This window comes from Canis lupus, chromosome 23 (genome assembly GCF_011100685.1).
Source record: "Canis lupus familiaris isolate Mischka breed German Shepherd chromosome 23, alternate assembly UU_Cfam_GSD_1.0, whole genome shotgun sequence".
Lineage (NCBI taxonomy): Eukaryota > Metazoa > Chordata > Mammalia > Carnivora > Canidae > Canis > Canis lupus.
The window spans coordinates 20,186,658-20,202,939 of record NC_049244.1 but is presented as its reverse complement, the minus strand read 5'-3'; the positions used below and the strand labels follow the sequence as shown (position 1 = coordinate 20,202,939).

Here is a 16,282-nt window from a genome sequence, read left to right as displayed (position 1 = left end):
TAGAGAGAGAGAGAGAGGCAGAGACATAGGCAGAGGGAGAAGCAGGCTCCATGCACCGGGAGCCCGATGTGGGATTCGATCCTGGGACTCCAGGATCGCGCCCTGGGCCAAAGGCAGGCGCCAAACCGCTGAGCCACCCAGGGATCCCTGTAGTCCAGTATTTTTATGATACACTTTATTCCATATGACTGTGTCTCCAGAAAACTATTGGAGAAGGTAAAGTAATACTTGTTGAAAATGGAAGCTTAAGTGTCCTTAAGTGCTTAATAGTTTTCTAAAGAAAGAACAAAAGCTTTGAACATACTTACACCACCTGCTACCCTGGGTCATGCTAAACATATAATTTGAACAAAGCTAAATCATAGGTTTTGTTCTATTTAGCTAGGTCTCCAAGAGCTGTAATTTAGTTTAACACCTAAACTGTTTACTGTTAGTGATCTAAAAATATCATTTTATAATTCTAGACATTAGATAATTAATGAACTTCTTAAAAAGAAAGTTATAGGGACACCTAAGTGGCTCAGTGGTTGAGTGTCAGCCTTTGGCTCAGGGCATGATCCCAGGGTCTGGGATCGAGTTCCACATCAGCCTCCCTACATGAGTAGCCTGCTTCTCCCTGTGCCTATGTCTCTGCCTCTCTGTCTCTCTGTGTGTGTCTCATGAATAAATAAATCTTTTTAAAAACCCCACAAAGTTATATTTGAGCTAAGAAGTTGCATAAAGTTACAGAGAACAGTGGCTTCTGAAATAAGTTGGGGGTAATGGAGCTCTACTACTCATAGGTATATCAGCATACCACCCAGACTTTATTTTACCATTCGGACAAGTACAACAAATTTAAACAACAAAGGTACTAAGTTCAGGGATAAGTTTCAAACAATGACAAGGCAAATATATTATTTCATATCAGACAATAAATTTAGCCCAAATAATTTAATTCTAACCTAAAGTGCATTAAATTACTCCTTAAAGGTTTCCTAAGGACCAAAGGTAGGTGATGCAAATGGCCTGTTTTAAATATGCTCACAGACACTTAAAGGCAATCATTATTCAACAGTTGTAGCATTAGTGATTTTTAGTTCTCCGAGCTAGAATTCCCTTTGTTTTTCCTCCCAGGCAAAGGAAAGCTTGATTTGCTCTGGGGCTGGGAAAGTTTGCTGGCTAAGAGAGTGAATGGCTCAATCAGAGTTCTCCGATCTGTAACCGTTACCTCCCACAGGCGTACTTTCTCACTTCTCGCCCACTGCTGTGCCACCTCAGCATCCACTTGTCTCTGCTCAGAAAGGTCGATTTTGTTTCCTAATACGACAATTGCTACCTAAAAGGAAAATAAAAAAGATTATGCTTTGCCAACATCCGTTCCTAGGCAAAAGAGAAAAAAAAATCAAGAAAATTGTCCTATTGAATAAAACTACTTCAAAACTGATTTTCAGATGTGACCTGAGTCCAAACTAGTAAGACATTAACCTCACTCTTCCTGAATGCGTTTTCATTAAAAACGCAGATGCTCTACAGCTTGTTAACTAGGAAACATTTTAAATGAACAGTAGGTGAAGTTACTTAAGTATGAATAGAAGCGAGACTTGGGGAAATTACTATCTAAGAAACATAACAGTTTGAAATGTGTCTGCATTTCAGTGTAGCTATTATACCTGCTGTTTGGGAAATCTGTAATACATACTTCAAAAAAACAAGATTCCTGGAGCCGTGAGAGTTTACCTCTAGAATCTAAGTTCTATGAGAACAGGAATTATTCTGATCAGACATGTGCATAATGCAAGCACTAATATCTGTTGAATGTATGGAACGATAACATTTTACACTAAAGGTAAGACAATCATTCACTTAAGCTTGAATGTTTATTGCACATCGTGCAGTGTCAGGCCACCAGAACTCAGCGGTCACAAGGCAGTCAAAGCCCAGGAGGAAGGGAGGTCTGGAGGAGAGAATATCCAATTTTCAGGCCTTTGACTATATAAGTAAGTAGACAATAAAAATTACAGAAAGTAGAAGGGCAGTAAGAACTGCTAGAGGAGGAACCTCTTGAGGAGCAGCTTTGAACTAGGACACTTAAGCCATTGCTGTGTTCTTGCCTTAAAACTGAGCTGAGTTCCAGTTAGACCATGCCTCCCAGGTAGGATGGAACAGGCCCCTAAGCTCTTTTTGGCAAGTCTTCTGTTCCTTCATTCCTCAGCAGGATCTATCCCCACAGGCCCTCCTGCTACTCTTCATCACCCACATTTTCATCTTCACATGTATTCTTTGATCTCTGATCTCCCATCTCCCTCTCCCATCCAGTTGCAGAAACTGCTCCCTGTTGTCCCTTGACTTTAACAAAATCTCCTTTTTACATCCCCATCTCTGCTTTGAATGTTCCCTTCACTTTTCCTAGCTGAAACTGGCTCAGCTCTGTAGTATTCTCACTACCACAGTGGGCACAAGGGATGTAGGGGGTGTCCTTGTCCCTCAATGCTGTCTCCAACAATGTCCTCTAAGAAGGCTAAAATTGAAGGCTGGTGCTATTAACCTGTACTACCTGTTTCCCACCCCCCACTCTGTTTCTACTCATTACAGACCTGGCTCATGGTCACCACCACACTACTTTTATCATAAGTCCTAATGACTTCACTAGCCACACGGATGACCTTTCCCAAACAGCCTTGATCATCCTTCTGACTTGTTCGGCCATTCACTCCCATGAACACATCCTAGCTCTTGCCATTATAATTGCTCCCCTCCATGGTCTCAATTCCAGAATCCCACTCCCACTTCTACCTTCCTAGTTCATGCCTAACACTCTGATTGCAACAATCTTCCAACACCAGAAGAACTTACAGTCCTGCTGGCTCTCATACCTTTATCACTGTCCTTCAGCCCCTCTCCTGTCCTCAGTTTCTGGGCCAGTTCAGATTCTTTTAATTTATACCTTGCCGCCATCATCCCATTATATTCACCTGGTCAACATTCCATCTTAAATTTAACTATTAACTGAACTGCGTCTATACCCTTATTTAATATAGATGGAGGAAAAAAACGCAGCTCTGCTGGCTGGTCCCAATCCATAACCACGGACTTTTTTTTTTTTACAAGATTTTGTTTATTCATGAGACATACACAGAGGCAGAGACACAGGCAGAGGGAGAAGCAGGCTCCATGCAGGGAGCCTGATGTAGGACTAGATCCTGGGTCTCCAGGATCACGTCCTGGGCAGGAGGCGCTAAACCACTGAGCCACCCGGCTCCCATAACCACGGACTTTAAAAGTGAGTTGGTGTTCTCCAACAAGTATTAACAGCTCCTACCTTGGCCCTCTCAACCTCCAACATCTCTTCCTCCCCACCTCTCAGCTGATGTCCATACTATTTCAGTAAGAAAACAACACTTTCACCTGCATCCGCCACATCTAACTACCATCTTCTAGAACCCATCCTCTATCCCAGACAAGACTGTCACTCCAGCAATCATTTTTCTCCCCATCAATTTTCTCCTATTGAATCATTCCATTAGCAGGCAAACACTTGCTCTCTTCTAAAAACCCTCTTTTACACTTCCTTCTCCAGCTTGTTTCCTTTTATTAGACAATATACTTACTCTTTTGACTCAAAATTCCTTCAAAGAGTCATCTTTGCTGTGTACAAACCTTCTATCCAGGCCAACCAAACTTCATCTCACTGTTTTACTGTAATAGTTCTGAAGACGTCCCAAGTTTCTAAAGGCTGGCCATGTCTTTTTCCTCAGCTTTTCTGACCTATCTGATCTGCACCATGGCACAGTTTGATCACTCCCTACTTTTTAAAGTGGTTTCTCCTCAAAGGATAACTGTTTTAAGTGTTCCAGAGCCATAGCATTTCACAAAACTCCTTGCTTCTCACCTTGTCCCCCAACTATGTTGTCTGTTATCAACACAGCAAAGTGAACATTTTAATACAAGTCAAAAGATGTTTAGCTTTATTCATATTAAAGGAAAATGAAACTACTGAAGTACCATTTTCACCCAGAAGATTCACAAAATCCATAAGCACACAATGTAGTCAAGACTAAAGAAACAGGCACTTTCATACCATGGCTATGGAAGGTAATTTGGCAATATATCCTTTGATTCAAGAACCCCATTTTGGCTGATTTTACAACTCTACTGTAAAATGTACAAAATAATAAATGTGTAAGATTATTCATTGGAGTATAGTTCATAATAGAAATCATTACTATAAGCCCAAGTGTCCATCAATTTGGAACTGGTTAAAGTAAGATACATCTACACAATGAATATGCACCAGTTTTAAAAAAGGGGATCTGAGTACTGCTATGGAAAGGACTCTAAACATTATATGAAAAATGTTATGGTGCAGAACACTATGCTACTTTCGATGTAAGAAAGCAAGTGTGTGTGGGGAACCTATCTGCTTGTATTTATATAGAAAAACTTTTGGAAGGATGCCCCTACACAAGTAGTATAATATTTAAAAAGCATGCTTGAGGGGCACCTGGCTGGCTCAATCATGACTCTTGATCTGAGGGTCAGGAGTTTAAACCCCATGTTGGGCACAGAATTTACAATCAATCAATGAATAGATAAATGAATAGTACGCTTGAGATAAAAGAACTTGGTGGTTGAGGACAGGGGTGGAAACTAGAACTCACAATAGTCCTTTTTTATGTCATTTTTATTTCTGAACCATGTGCAAACATTACCTCTTCAATTTTTTAAATCAAACATGAAAATAAATAAATAAATGCAACCTAAGCTAGATCATGTCTTTCCTGTTCTCAAAATCAATCTGATCCAAAGTGTTGTACTCATCTCCTATCCCATACTCTTCGTAGCCCATTTTGGCCTCCCTGTTGTTCCTGAACATGGTAAAGCAAACTTCCCCCGATCCTTGCACCAGCTAGTCCCTCTACCTAGAGCATTCCTCCTCCACATGGGCTTGGCTCCCTCCATCACTTCCTTTAAATCTCTGCTAAAAGTCACCTTATCAGGGAGGCCTTCCGAGATTGCCCTACAGAGAATAGTACCCTCACACCCTGGCTCTACTTTTCTACATAGCATCTGACTCTTCATGATATTCATTTGTCTATTGTCAGTGCCTTACCTAAAACAATTCCAGGCAGGTAGTAGTTGTTCAATAAGCATTTACTGAATGAATGTGCTTCCTAAATCTCCCTAACAATCATACGAAAAAGGTACTATTATTATCCCTATTTTATGGTTAAGGAAACAGGCAGAAAGTTGAGAAGCAGAACCAAGATTCAAGTATCAACTATGAGTGTTCATTGAATCACTCTTTCAACTTTGGGGGGAGATGGGCAGGAAGGAGAATAAGATGGATACCCTAGAAAATAACAACAGCATTTATCTGTTTAGGTGGGAAAAATGGAAAATGGGTGGGAGAAGCGCATCTACTACTTGCCTCTGTATAAGACTGAACCTTATGATTGTAATCTATTCACATAGGAAATAAGTATTCAAAATAATAAAATATCAATAACTCAGATATCCTTCAACAAGAATGGTTAAATAAATTTTGATACATAAATACCATGGAATATCACTCAGCAATAAAAAGGAATGAACTACTGATACATGCAATAACTTTGGTGACCCCCCAGAGAATTATGCTGAGTGAAAAATGCTAATACCAAAAGGTTACACATTGTACGAGTTCATTTATGTTAACAGTCATGAAATGACAAGGTTTAGAAATGGAAAACAGATTAGTCGGGATTAAGAGGGTGAGGATAGAAGGAAAGTGGGTGTGGCAAAAAAGAATAATGGGAGGGATCCCTGCAACGATGGAACTGTTCTATGTCTTGACTATAAAAATAAATATCTTGGTGGTTTTATATTATACTAGCTTTGTACAACACTGGGGAAACTGGGTAAGGAATCTCTATTATTAAAATTGTATGTGAACCTACAATTATCTCAAAGTAAGTTTAACATAATAAATAAAATATAAAAATCTAGGTTAAGAATATCTAGCCAGTGCTGCTAACCAATATATTATATGGTTTCCTAGATGACATGGTGTCAACCATGTGAAGATCTGTAGAAAGAGCTGCAGAGTTCCAGGGAGAGAACCAGCAATTAACAAAGACTTAACAGGAACAAATCATGTTGTAAAAAAAACAAAAAGTAGACCACTGTCCGTGGAGTACAGTGACAGAGGAACAAAATGATAAAAATAAGACAAAAAGGACAGGTATGGGCTAGATGATTTAAGACTACAGATCATGGTAAGGATCTTATTTCTAAGTGATAAATGAGTAGAATCCAATCTATTTATTTATATGTATTTATATTCATTAATTTATTTTCCACTAAGGCCGAAAACAAGAATCCTATTTAGCCAATGAGACAAAGAGAACTCTAGGAAACCGTGATCCCAAAGAATATGAAGTGAAGTATGTAGTACTTAAGATATAGTGTCATTAAAATTCAACTTGCAAATGGTAACAAGCAAAAGCAGAAAGTCAAACACTGGTCCTGACTGAATTCATTAAATCCTGTATTTCCTGGGCTAAGAAAAAAATATTATGACAGTTACAGAAACTGAATACAATTGAATGCTTTTTTTTTAACATTTTTAAAAATTTTTATTTATTTATGATAGTCACAGAGAGAAAGAAAGAGAGAGAGGCAGAGACATAGGCAGAGGGAGAAGCAGGCTCCATGCACCGAGAGCCCAATGTGGGATTCGATCCTGGGTCTCCAGGATTGCGCCCTGGGCCAAAGGCAGGCGCTAACCCGCTGCGCCACCCAGGGATCCCCCCCCTTTTTTTTTTTAATGCTTTTTAAATATTGTAACTGCCCCAAAGTCCATGCTACGATTTAAGCAATATTATAATTCATAGCATTTTTAACAAACCCACTTACCTCCTTTTTGTCTTTAAACTTATCAATTTCTTTCTTCAGAAGCTCTACTCTTTGAAAGGATTCAAGGTTATTCACACTATACACAAGAACAAAGCCATCAGCAAAGGAAAAATAATGCTTTGGTAGCTCTACGCCTTCCTGTAAGCCTCTGGTGTCATAAAGATGTAACTGTTCCTTTACTCCTCGATCCGTTTCCACTGAAGCCATATAAACATCTTCCATTGTTTCACAATCTTCCATTCCTGGGATTAAAAAGAAATTACTCTTATATTGAACCATTACATCATATACTTGAAATTAATAGAATGTTAATTCAATTGTACCTCAATAAATACTATCCTTTTTAGATAACTCAGTACCAATTGGTATTTTCTTGTCCTTTAGAAGTTGGCTTTCTAGAAGTTTCCTTATTTACTACATATAAGAGTCATATTTCCATTTACTAAATTTCTTTAAAGTAAAAGGTAGCTGTTATAGTAAATGAACAAAGTGGTATTAAAATATATTTCCTCTAAATAGAAATAAAGTTTGGCAATGAAGGGCACCTGAGTGGATTGGTTGGTTAAGAATCTGCCCTGAACTCAGATCATGATCCTGGGTTGGAGCCCTGCATCAGGAGTCTGCTTTTCCCTCTCCCTCTGCTGCCCCCCTTCCCTGCTTATCTTCTCTCTCTCTCAAATAAATAAAATCTTTAAAAAAAAAAATTGGCAATGACACTATTTGGCATTTTTAAAAAGTAACTGTTACCAGAGTCCAAGAACTTAGTACTGAAATTGGAGAGTTAAAGGCTGATTTTAAAAGTAGCTTCAAGGAGGCATTTGACAGGATGAGCACTGGGTGTTCTACTATATGTTGGCAAATTGAACTCCAATAAAAAGAATACAAAAAAAAAAAAAAAAAAGCTTCATTTTCTTCTCCATCAGAGCTGAAGACAGAACCTGGGGTCACTTTGCTGCCTTTATTCTGTACAACTTCCAGTATTTCCAGAGTCTGTTTAAGGGACTCAAAAATTGTTATGTTCTGTCTGGGCCTAAGCACCAGACTTTTGCTTCAAGTACTTACTGGGTATTTATATGTGAATGTCATGTAACTACTTCAAACTAACAAAATTTATCTTTCCTCCCCACACTTGTTTGTCCTCCTTGCTCATTGATCGTCATTTCCCTGGGCAATCTTCAGAGTTCTTGCTGACCAAGAAAAGTTATCAAAAATCAGCCACTCTGCTGCAGAAACACCTGCTTAATCCATTGCCTCCCTCATTCCTGTTGGCTTGTTATCTTCACCTGAACTACGCAATTAGCTCGGTAAACACCTGGTAAAAGACTAATCTCAAATTTCACAGAAATGTCAACTCTATGGATCCTCTCCTGATTATCCCCTTCCCAATTTTCTGCTTCTACTGTGCCTTGTACCAGTAACATCATCTTATACGTCAATGTTTCCTTATCTGTCCCCTCAAAAGCTGGACTGTAAACTCTGGGGGCCAAGACTGTGGCTAATGTCTTTATAGCTTTGAGGACTAACAAAATGACTTATATACATTGGAAGTCCTTAAGAAGTGTTTGCTGAATGAGTAAACGAATGAGATCATCTCATAACTGATGTCCAAGTTTGTTTTCTTCTGGCCTGAGTGATCCTTTTAAAATGCATTTTCCTTTGTTTCATTTTTTAAAAAGATTTATTAATGAGAGATAAGAGAGAGAGAGAGAGGCAGAGACACATGCAGAGGGAGAAGCAGGCTCCATTCAGGGAGCCCGACACGGGACTCGATCCCGGGTTTCCACAATCAGGCCCCAGGCTGAAGGTGGCACTAAACCGCTGAGCCACCCCCTTTGTTGCATTTATGTGAGTTTTGTCTCTTCAACTGGTCCTGCATCCTTGAGAGAAACCAGTGTGTACACAGCAAGTATTCAATAATCATTTGTTGATAAGGGAATTAAGGGGAGATTAACACTTTGAATTTTAATCAACAGTGAAGAGGCTTATAAGGTAAGTCCCAGGAACCATCTTCATATTTAAATGTGAGCTATATCCAAAAATAAAATCATGTGGATAACATCCTATATCAATAAAACATACAGACATATCCCAGAAATATTGCTGGTTCTGTTCCAGACCTTTGCAATAAAGTATTACAATAAAGTCAGTCTCAAAGTTTTGGCTTCCCAGTGCATGTAAAAGTTATGTTTACACTGTTGCATAAATGAGATAAATACGGTCTTGGATAAATCTGCCGTGACCACTTTGATCTGAAGCCTTCTAGAGCGCAGTCTTCCCTGCTTTGCTTTTCTTTTCCTTCCTTCCTTCCTGCCTGCCTGCCTTTCCATTCATTCATATTTTATTTATTTATTCATGAGAGATAGAAAGAGGGGCAGAGACACAGGCAGGAGAAGCAGGCTCCATGCAGGGAGCCTGATGCGGAACTCGATGGACTGGATCCCGGGTCTCCAGGATCAGGCCCTGGGCTGCAGGCGGCGCTAAACCTCTGAGCCTCGCGCCCCCCCCCCCCCCTTTCTTTTTGTTCAGTCACACCATTAAGCATACCCCCTGGGGCATAATGTCTTTGATCTGCTCTGGAAATAGGACTCTGATTCTCAAACATACCTTCCTAGGTGGTCTCCCAGCCTGTACTCCTAGCCTCTAGGGTTGTAAAAGCAGGTCTTCTAGGAGGTGGGGTTGCAGAGATCTACTTGTCCTGCAGCTGCCCAAGAGAGACTTTTGTCCAGAAGCCCCTTTAATGAATCACTTTTCTGTCAAGCTGGATTTGGCCTTTTTCTTTAATGGCTCCTTTGGCCTTTGAAGATTATTTTGCATACACCTCCCTTTCACAGAACAATTGGTGAGCCAACCAGGCGGAGCCCACATACTGAAGAATGGGCAAGGGAATAAAGCTTCAGTTGGGGGAACCCTGGATTGGCAGACTACATCAATGTAGGAAGGCAGAATCTGGTTGCTTGATGCCTGTGGATTGCTGCATGAGGACGGGGACACCCGGGAAATGCCAAATGGATTACAGCACTACTACAAAGTCGCATGACCCATTGGGATAAGGAAGGCTGCCAAGCAGTGGCTATGGTGGGCTGGCTGCTCCTGTGGGCCCTTCAAGTGGACACCAACGCCTGGCTAGTGGCAGAAATGAAGAAAGGCAGTTGAAGAAAGAATTACAAATGGAGAAGGACAGGAGACTAGCCACATCCCTTTTGGCTTCTAACTTGGTAGGTACTATCTAAACTAAGGATGCACAAATTGAGACCTCAGTGGGTCTGTCACTTTGTGCACACAGGGGGAACATAAAATGTGGCAACCTCGGATTACAGCCATCACTTGAACCCAGCGTGGGATGCTAAACCATGGAACTCATGGGAAACAGCTCTGTACGCCAGGAAAGTAGGAGGTGTTTTCCATAGAAGGTATGAAAAATGGAGATGCTTTTTTACTGAGAAATAAAAAGTAATGTCCTAAAGAGCATCTGGTGGTCTGAAGAGGAGGAAAAAAAAAAAGACAAAATCAGAAGTTGTATAAGGTTTGTGGAAAAGGAATATTTGGAGAGGAATTTTATGTGTGGTCCAGCTGGCTAAGATTAAAATGAATTTATATTAAAATGGGTTTAATATTAATCATAAGCTGGTGAAAAATTAGAATTGGTTTTCTGTTAAAAGGACATATAAATCTTAAATGTATTCCCCAAATATAAGTGGAAAAAGCTTAAGTCACCTAGACAGTTTACCTTATTCCACACACCAAAAAAACAAATTTAGATCCAACATTTATGTGTGAGTTTTGTACCTATTTCATGGCAGTAATATTAAAACAGAAGCTATAAAGTCTCTGTATCTGAATGTTTATGTGTGTCTGTAAGAATGTGTTATAGTTATATAATATTTTCTACTTCTGGATGGTACTGCTAAAATTTGTTTTAAAAAAAGGCTCTAGTTAATTGGCATAAAAAAAGTGCTTATACAATTTAAATTCTCATATGTAATAAAAATTAACCCAAATGTTTTTTAAGTTCATGTGATCTAAGATAATCTTTCTTAAAGTTCTGAGTTTGTTGGTTTAATTAAAACAAGCATGTCTTCAGAGTTATCAACATCAAATACAATTCCAAGCATCAAATTTACCCGTTAAGTTCATGTCTATCTATTCCAATTTGTCAGCAAAAATAACTTAGAATGCTGGTTGACTTTGTCTGAGGTTTCATGAAATTTTCAGAGGTCATCTAAACATAATTGTTAGGAACACACAGACTGAATAAATAAAAAGTTTTAGGTAAACTTTTTAACTAGCTTCCCAAATCTTCTTGGTGCTTTGGAACTTTAAAGTTTTGCTAAGTGAAGAATGCTGGTGTAACCGTTCCCCACTGCTTAGTTTTTACTAGAAATTAATGTTTCTGAGGTTTAAGAATTTTAAATCATATATGTAATTAAAACTATTACAAGTAGGAAGGTTAATCTAAAACAAAGGCGACATTAGGGTAACCCAAAAGCAAATATAGCATGACCTGCTGGCAGTGCGCATAAACAGAGAAAAGACAGCCCCGCCAACTAAATGCTATTCTAGTGGCTTTATAGAAGTTTACTTCTGCTCAGCAATTTAGGCCACTGTCCTCCATGCCTCCCCTGGAAGAAAAAAACCTCAGCCACAAGTGACTTCTTACCAGGGCCAGGTACTCCCTCGCCTGAAAGACCAGGGTTGGGACCAACGTTGCTTCCATGTGAGAGCCATAGGGGGCACCTAGAGGACCCACATATAGTTCACAATTTACTGGACACCATAAAAATAAGCAAAAAACCATGGCCTTAGTGGATACCAGAGCAGAATGCACCCTAATTCATGGCAATCCAGAATGGCATTCAGGCACCGGGGCAGCCACCAATAGTTACCGAGGAAAAAGCTTAAGGGTGAAATGCACAACAGCATGCTTGAGAATAAAAGCACCTTGTAAGGTTTTCATTTCTCCAAAACTGGAGAATATATTAATCATAGATATTCTTCTGGGGGAAAAAATACTACAAAGTTCTGTAGGAGAATTTACTTTTGATTTAAAGTAATTAGAACTCTCTTTAAGGGGAAATGGAAATTGGGATCCTATGTTACCCCTTCCTCAGGTTATAATTGTAAAGCAATACTGGTTGTTAGGAGGATTCAAGGAAATATCTGCCACTATATGGGAATTACCAAGAGTACAAATAATCAGACCAACATAAAATCCTGCTAATAGTGCTGTATGGCATGTGAAGAAACCGGATGGCACCTGGAGAATGACCATGGGTTGTAGAGAACTAAATAAGGCTGTCCCTAATATTACCCAAATTACTGAACAGACGGTACATGGTGTTGGCTCTTACCATGTGGTTTTGGATTTAGCCGATACTTTTTTTTTTTTTTTTTTTTAAGATTTTATTTATTTGAGAGAAAGAGAGAGCAAGCAAGTACACATGAGTCGGGGGAGCAGCAAAGGGAGGAGGAGAGAGAATCTCAGGCAGACTCCCCACTGAGCATGGAGCCCGATGTAGGACTCGATCCCCACAACCCTGAGATCATGATCTGAGCTGTAACCAAGAGTCAGTGCTGAACTGACTGAGCCACCCAGGCACCCTCCACAATGCTTTCTTTACTATTCCTTCTGGTTTGAGGCTGCAGATAATAAAAGCAGCCAACAGGCTGAATTGAGATTTGCCTAGATGGTATGTATGTATGAACCCTGACTTCTTACACTCTACATGGATAGTTAGGCTGTCCATAAGGGCCCAATGGGCTTGGGATGATTGGGAAGTTTTACAGAAACCACTATGGGGAAAATTATGGAAGAATATATGAAATATAGGACCCTGTTGCCTCCCATACTGTTTTCCATGTCTCAGGCATAGGCGTGTCTCACCCACTGGGAATACTGAGGCAGGCACCTTAGCAAAAATCAGGGCCCTTACCTCCATGCAAAGTTCAGAATTGGCTGCATGCTTTTATAAGCACAGTGGGCATCGCAATGCTAAGGTTGGTTGAAATATAACGAAGGGAACCGGCATGCCCCTGTGCTATACTGACATCTTAGCAGCATCAGCAATAGCCTGATCTGCTCCCATTTGAGACCTAGGAAAATGGTCTTGTAGTTCCACACACAAGACACATACATCATGCAATCCATCTGGTTTTAGACTGCCAAATTGATTATACTGGCCCTCTACCCATTAGTCAAGGTAAAAAGAACACTATAACTTGTATGGATACAGCCAGGGCTCAACTAAGCCCTTCTCTGTGAGAGCCAATCAAAATGCCACCATCCACGCCCTAGAAAAACTTAGTGTCATCTTCAGATATCCTCAAAGGATAGATTGTGATAGGGAAACACATTTCATTGGATGTGGTGCGAGGACATACATGGGTAGTTTCATTTACCCTTTAATCCAGGCCACCAGCCTAACTGGAAAGAAGAATGGCATTCTTAAAGCTCAACTCAGAGCTCTCTTACAGGCATCATAGTTGCACAGATAGATAACTCTTGCCAGAAGCCATACACTTGTTAAGTTCCACTGAGACCATCTGTGGCACCACCCCAAATGTGTGGTTAGGTACCAAAACCAGTATGCCAGGCAGACTGGGTGGCTCAGCAGTTAAGCACCACCTTCAGCCCAGGGCATGATCCTGGAGACCCAGGATCGAGTCCCACGTCGGGCTCTCTGCAGGAAGCCTGCTTTTCCCTCTGCGTCTCTCATGAGTAGATAAAATCTTTAAAAACAAAACAAAACAAAACAAAAAAACCAGCATGCTTAGGACTATTGCCATCCAGAAAACGAGGCTGAGACCCTGGTTACTGAGTTAATAGCAGGCCAGGACAACTGTGGTTCCAGGCTCCTCAGCCCATCCTCTTGGGAGAAGGGATTAAACAGGATTAGAATAGTAACTTCCCCCAGAATAATAGGCTATTTCTTGCCAGAGTGAGGGCTAAGGTGGTCCCCATTGTTCTTGCTGGAGTTGGGGCCAACACATACACATTCCAGACAAGCATCCATGTTGAAAGGCATTATAGCTGCTTACCTAATGTGGTTGTTTGCACCACCTTTAATTTACATGTACAGACAGACATTTGGCCCCAGGGTAACATGTCTGGTATGTTGCAACTGCTCATGTACCTCAGGCCAGCTCTGTTCTCCTGACAAAGGTCAAAGGCACTACCGTCATCAATAGAGGGAGAGGATCTCCCCCAGAGAAGTACCTACTAAGCAATTTATTCTTTTATCCTTTAAGCCTGCTGCTTCTCTTGTTATGGTAAAGGAAACCCTTTCCTACAATGGACATGGATACATGTGGATGGTTTACAACAGGATTCATGCTGGATATGCGGTTTGCTCCCCTTTTGACAGGTCTCTGCTGCTATCTGTACTGCTGCTGTGGTTTATGCCTTCAACTTGAACACGGTATGGCAAAGGACCCTATTGCCAAGACCCGCTCTCTGATGGCTCAGGGACTACTGCAGAAGAGGTGGGGGCATGGGAGATTGTAAGAGCCAGATTTGAGGGGTGGAGTGTGTGAACCAAACTAACACCATCTTGGACAAATCCACCATGATGACTGCTCTGTGACCAGAAGCCTTCTTAAGCAGAGTTTCCCACCCCTGCCCCCACATTCCTTCTGTTTAACTTATTTTTTTTAAAGATTTTATGTATTTATTCACGAGAGACACAGAAAGAGAGGCAGAGACACACACAGGCAGAGGGAGAAGCAGGCTCCACACAGGGAACCCGATGCAGGCCTCAATTCTGGGACCACGGGATCATGCCCCGAGCCAAAGGCAGACGCTCAACCGCTGAGCCACCCAGGCATCCCTCCTTCTGTTTAATCATACCTTTAAGTAGACCCTTGGGTCATAACGTCCTTGATCTACTCTGGAGATACAGCTATGATTCTCAAACATTCCTTCCCAGGTGGTCTCCCAGCCTGTACTCCTCAGCCTCTATGGCTGTAGAAGCAGGTTTTTTTTGTTTTGTTTTGTTTTAAGATTTTATTTATTTATGAGAGACACAGAGAGATACAGAGACCTAGGCAGAGGGAGAAGTAGGCTCCCCATGGGGAGCCCCATGCAGGACTTCATCTGAGGACCCCAGGATCATGACCTGAGCCAAAGGCAGATACTCAACCACTGAGCCACCCAGGCATCCCTGTAAAAGCAGGTCTTATGGGAGGTGGGGTTGCAGACATCTACTTGTAGCTACCCAAGACACACTTCTGTCTGCAAGTCCCTTTTTAATAAACCATTTTTTGTCAAGCTTGACTTCTTGGCTTTTTGTTCCCCCAGTCTTTTGGCTCCTTCAGCATTTGGACATCACTTTGCATGTACCTCCCTTTCATACTGGTCTATTAAGTGTGCAATAGCATCAGGTCTAAAAAACATACATACCTGAATTAAAAAATATTTTACTGATAAAAAGTGCTAACCATCACTTGAGTTTTCAGGGAGTTGTAATCTTGCTGGTGGAGGGGACTGCTTCGCTGTTGATGCCTGCTGCCTGGTCGGGGTGGTGGCTACTGAAGGCTGGGGTAGCTAGGGCAGTTTCTTAAGACAGAACAATGTATACCACATCAAACGACTCTTCCTTTCACAAATAATTTCTCTGTAGCACATGATACTGTACAACAGCATTTTACCCACAGCAGAACTTCTTTCAAAAATTGGAGTCAATCTGGGGCACCTGGCTGGCTCAGTTGGTAAGGCATGCAATTCTTGATCTTAGGTTCATGAGTTCAAGCCCTTACACTGGGTATAGAGCTCACTTAAAAAAAAAAAAAGAGAGAGAGAGAGAGAGAGAGAGAAAGAGAGAAGTTGGAGTTAATCCCCTCAAACCTTGCTGCCTTTTAAAAGTCTATTTTTTTTTTTTTTAGTAATCTACACCCAACATGGGGCACAAACCCACAACCATGAGATCAAGAGTCACACTCTTCTAACTGAGCCAGCCACGCACCTCCTTGCTGCTTTTATTAGTTCACTTTATGTGATACTCTAAATCCTTTGTTGTTATTTCAAGTCTTCACAACATTATTACAGAAGTAGATTCTATCTCAAGAAACTACTTTCTTGGGGTGCCTGGGTGGCTTGTGGTTGGGTGTGTCTGCCTTTGGCTCAGGTCGTAATCCTGGAGATCATGGTCCCACATCGGGCTCTCCACTGGGAGCCTGCTTCTCCCTCTGCCTGTGTCTCTGCCCCCCTCCCAGTCTCTCATGAATAAATAAATAAAATCTTTAAAACAAACAAACTACTTTCTTGAGGCGCCTGCGTGGTTCAAGGACTGAATGTCTGTCTTTGGCTCTGGTCCTGATCCCAGGCTCCTGGGATCAAGTCCTGCATCAGGCTTCTGGCAGGGAGCCTGCTTCTCCCTCTGCCTGTGTCTCTGCCTCTCATTCTGTGTCTCTC

General features: G+C 41.1%; 1 protein-coding gene across 3 annotated transcripts in view; it reads right to left on the bottom strand.

Moving 5' to 3' along the window:
* Positions 1 to 779: 779 nt before the first annotated feature.
* NKIRAS1 (NFKB inhibitor interacting Ras like 1) overlaps positions 780 to 16,282 on the bottom strand; it is a 32,571-nt gene continuing 17,068 nt past the window's right edge. For all 3 annotated transcript variants that reach the window (XM_038570708.1, XM_038570710.1, XM_038570709.1), the window contains 2 exons: positions 6,877 to 7,118; positions 780 to 1,318 (listed from right to left, as the gene is read on the bottom strand). In XM_038570708.1, the coding sequence (XP_038426636.1) occupies positions 1,076 to 1,318; positions 6,877 to 7,118 (485 nt within the window). In that variant the 3' untranslated portion in view covers positions 780 to 1,075. The remainder of the gene's footprint in view (positions 1,319 to 6,876; positions 7,119 to 16,282) is intronic.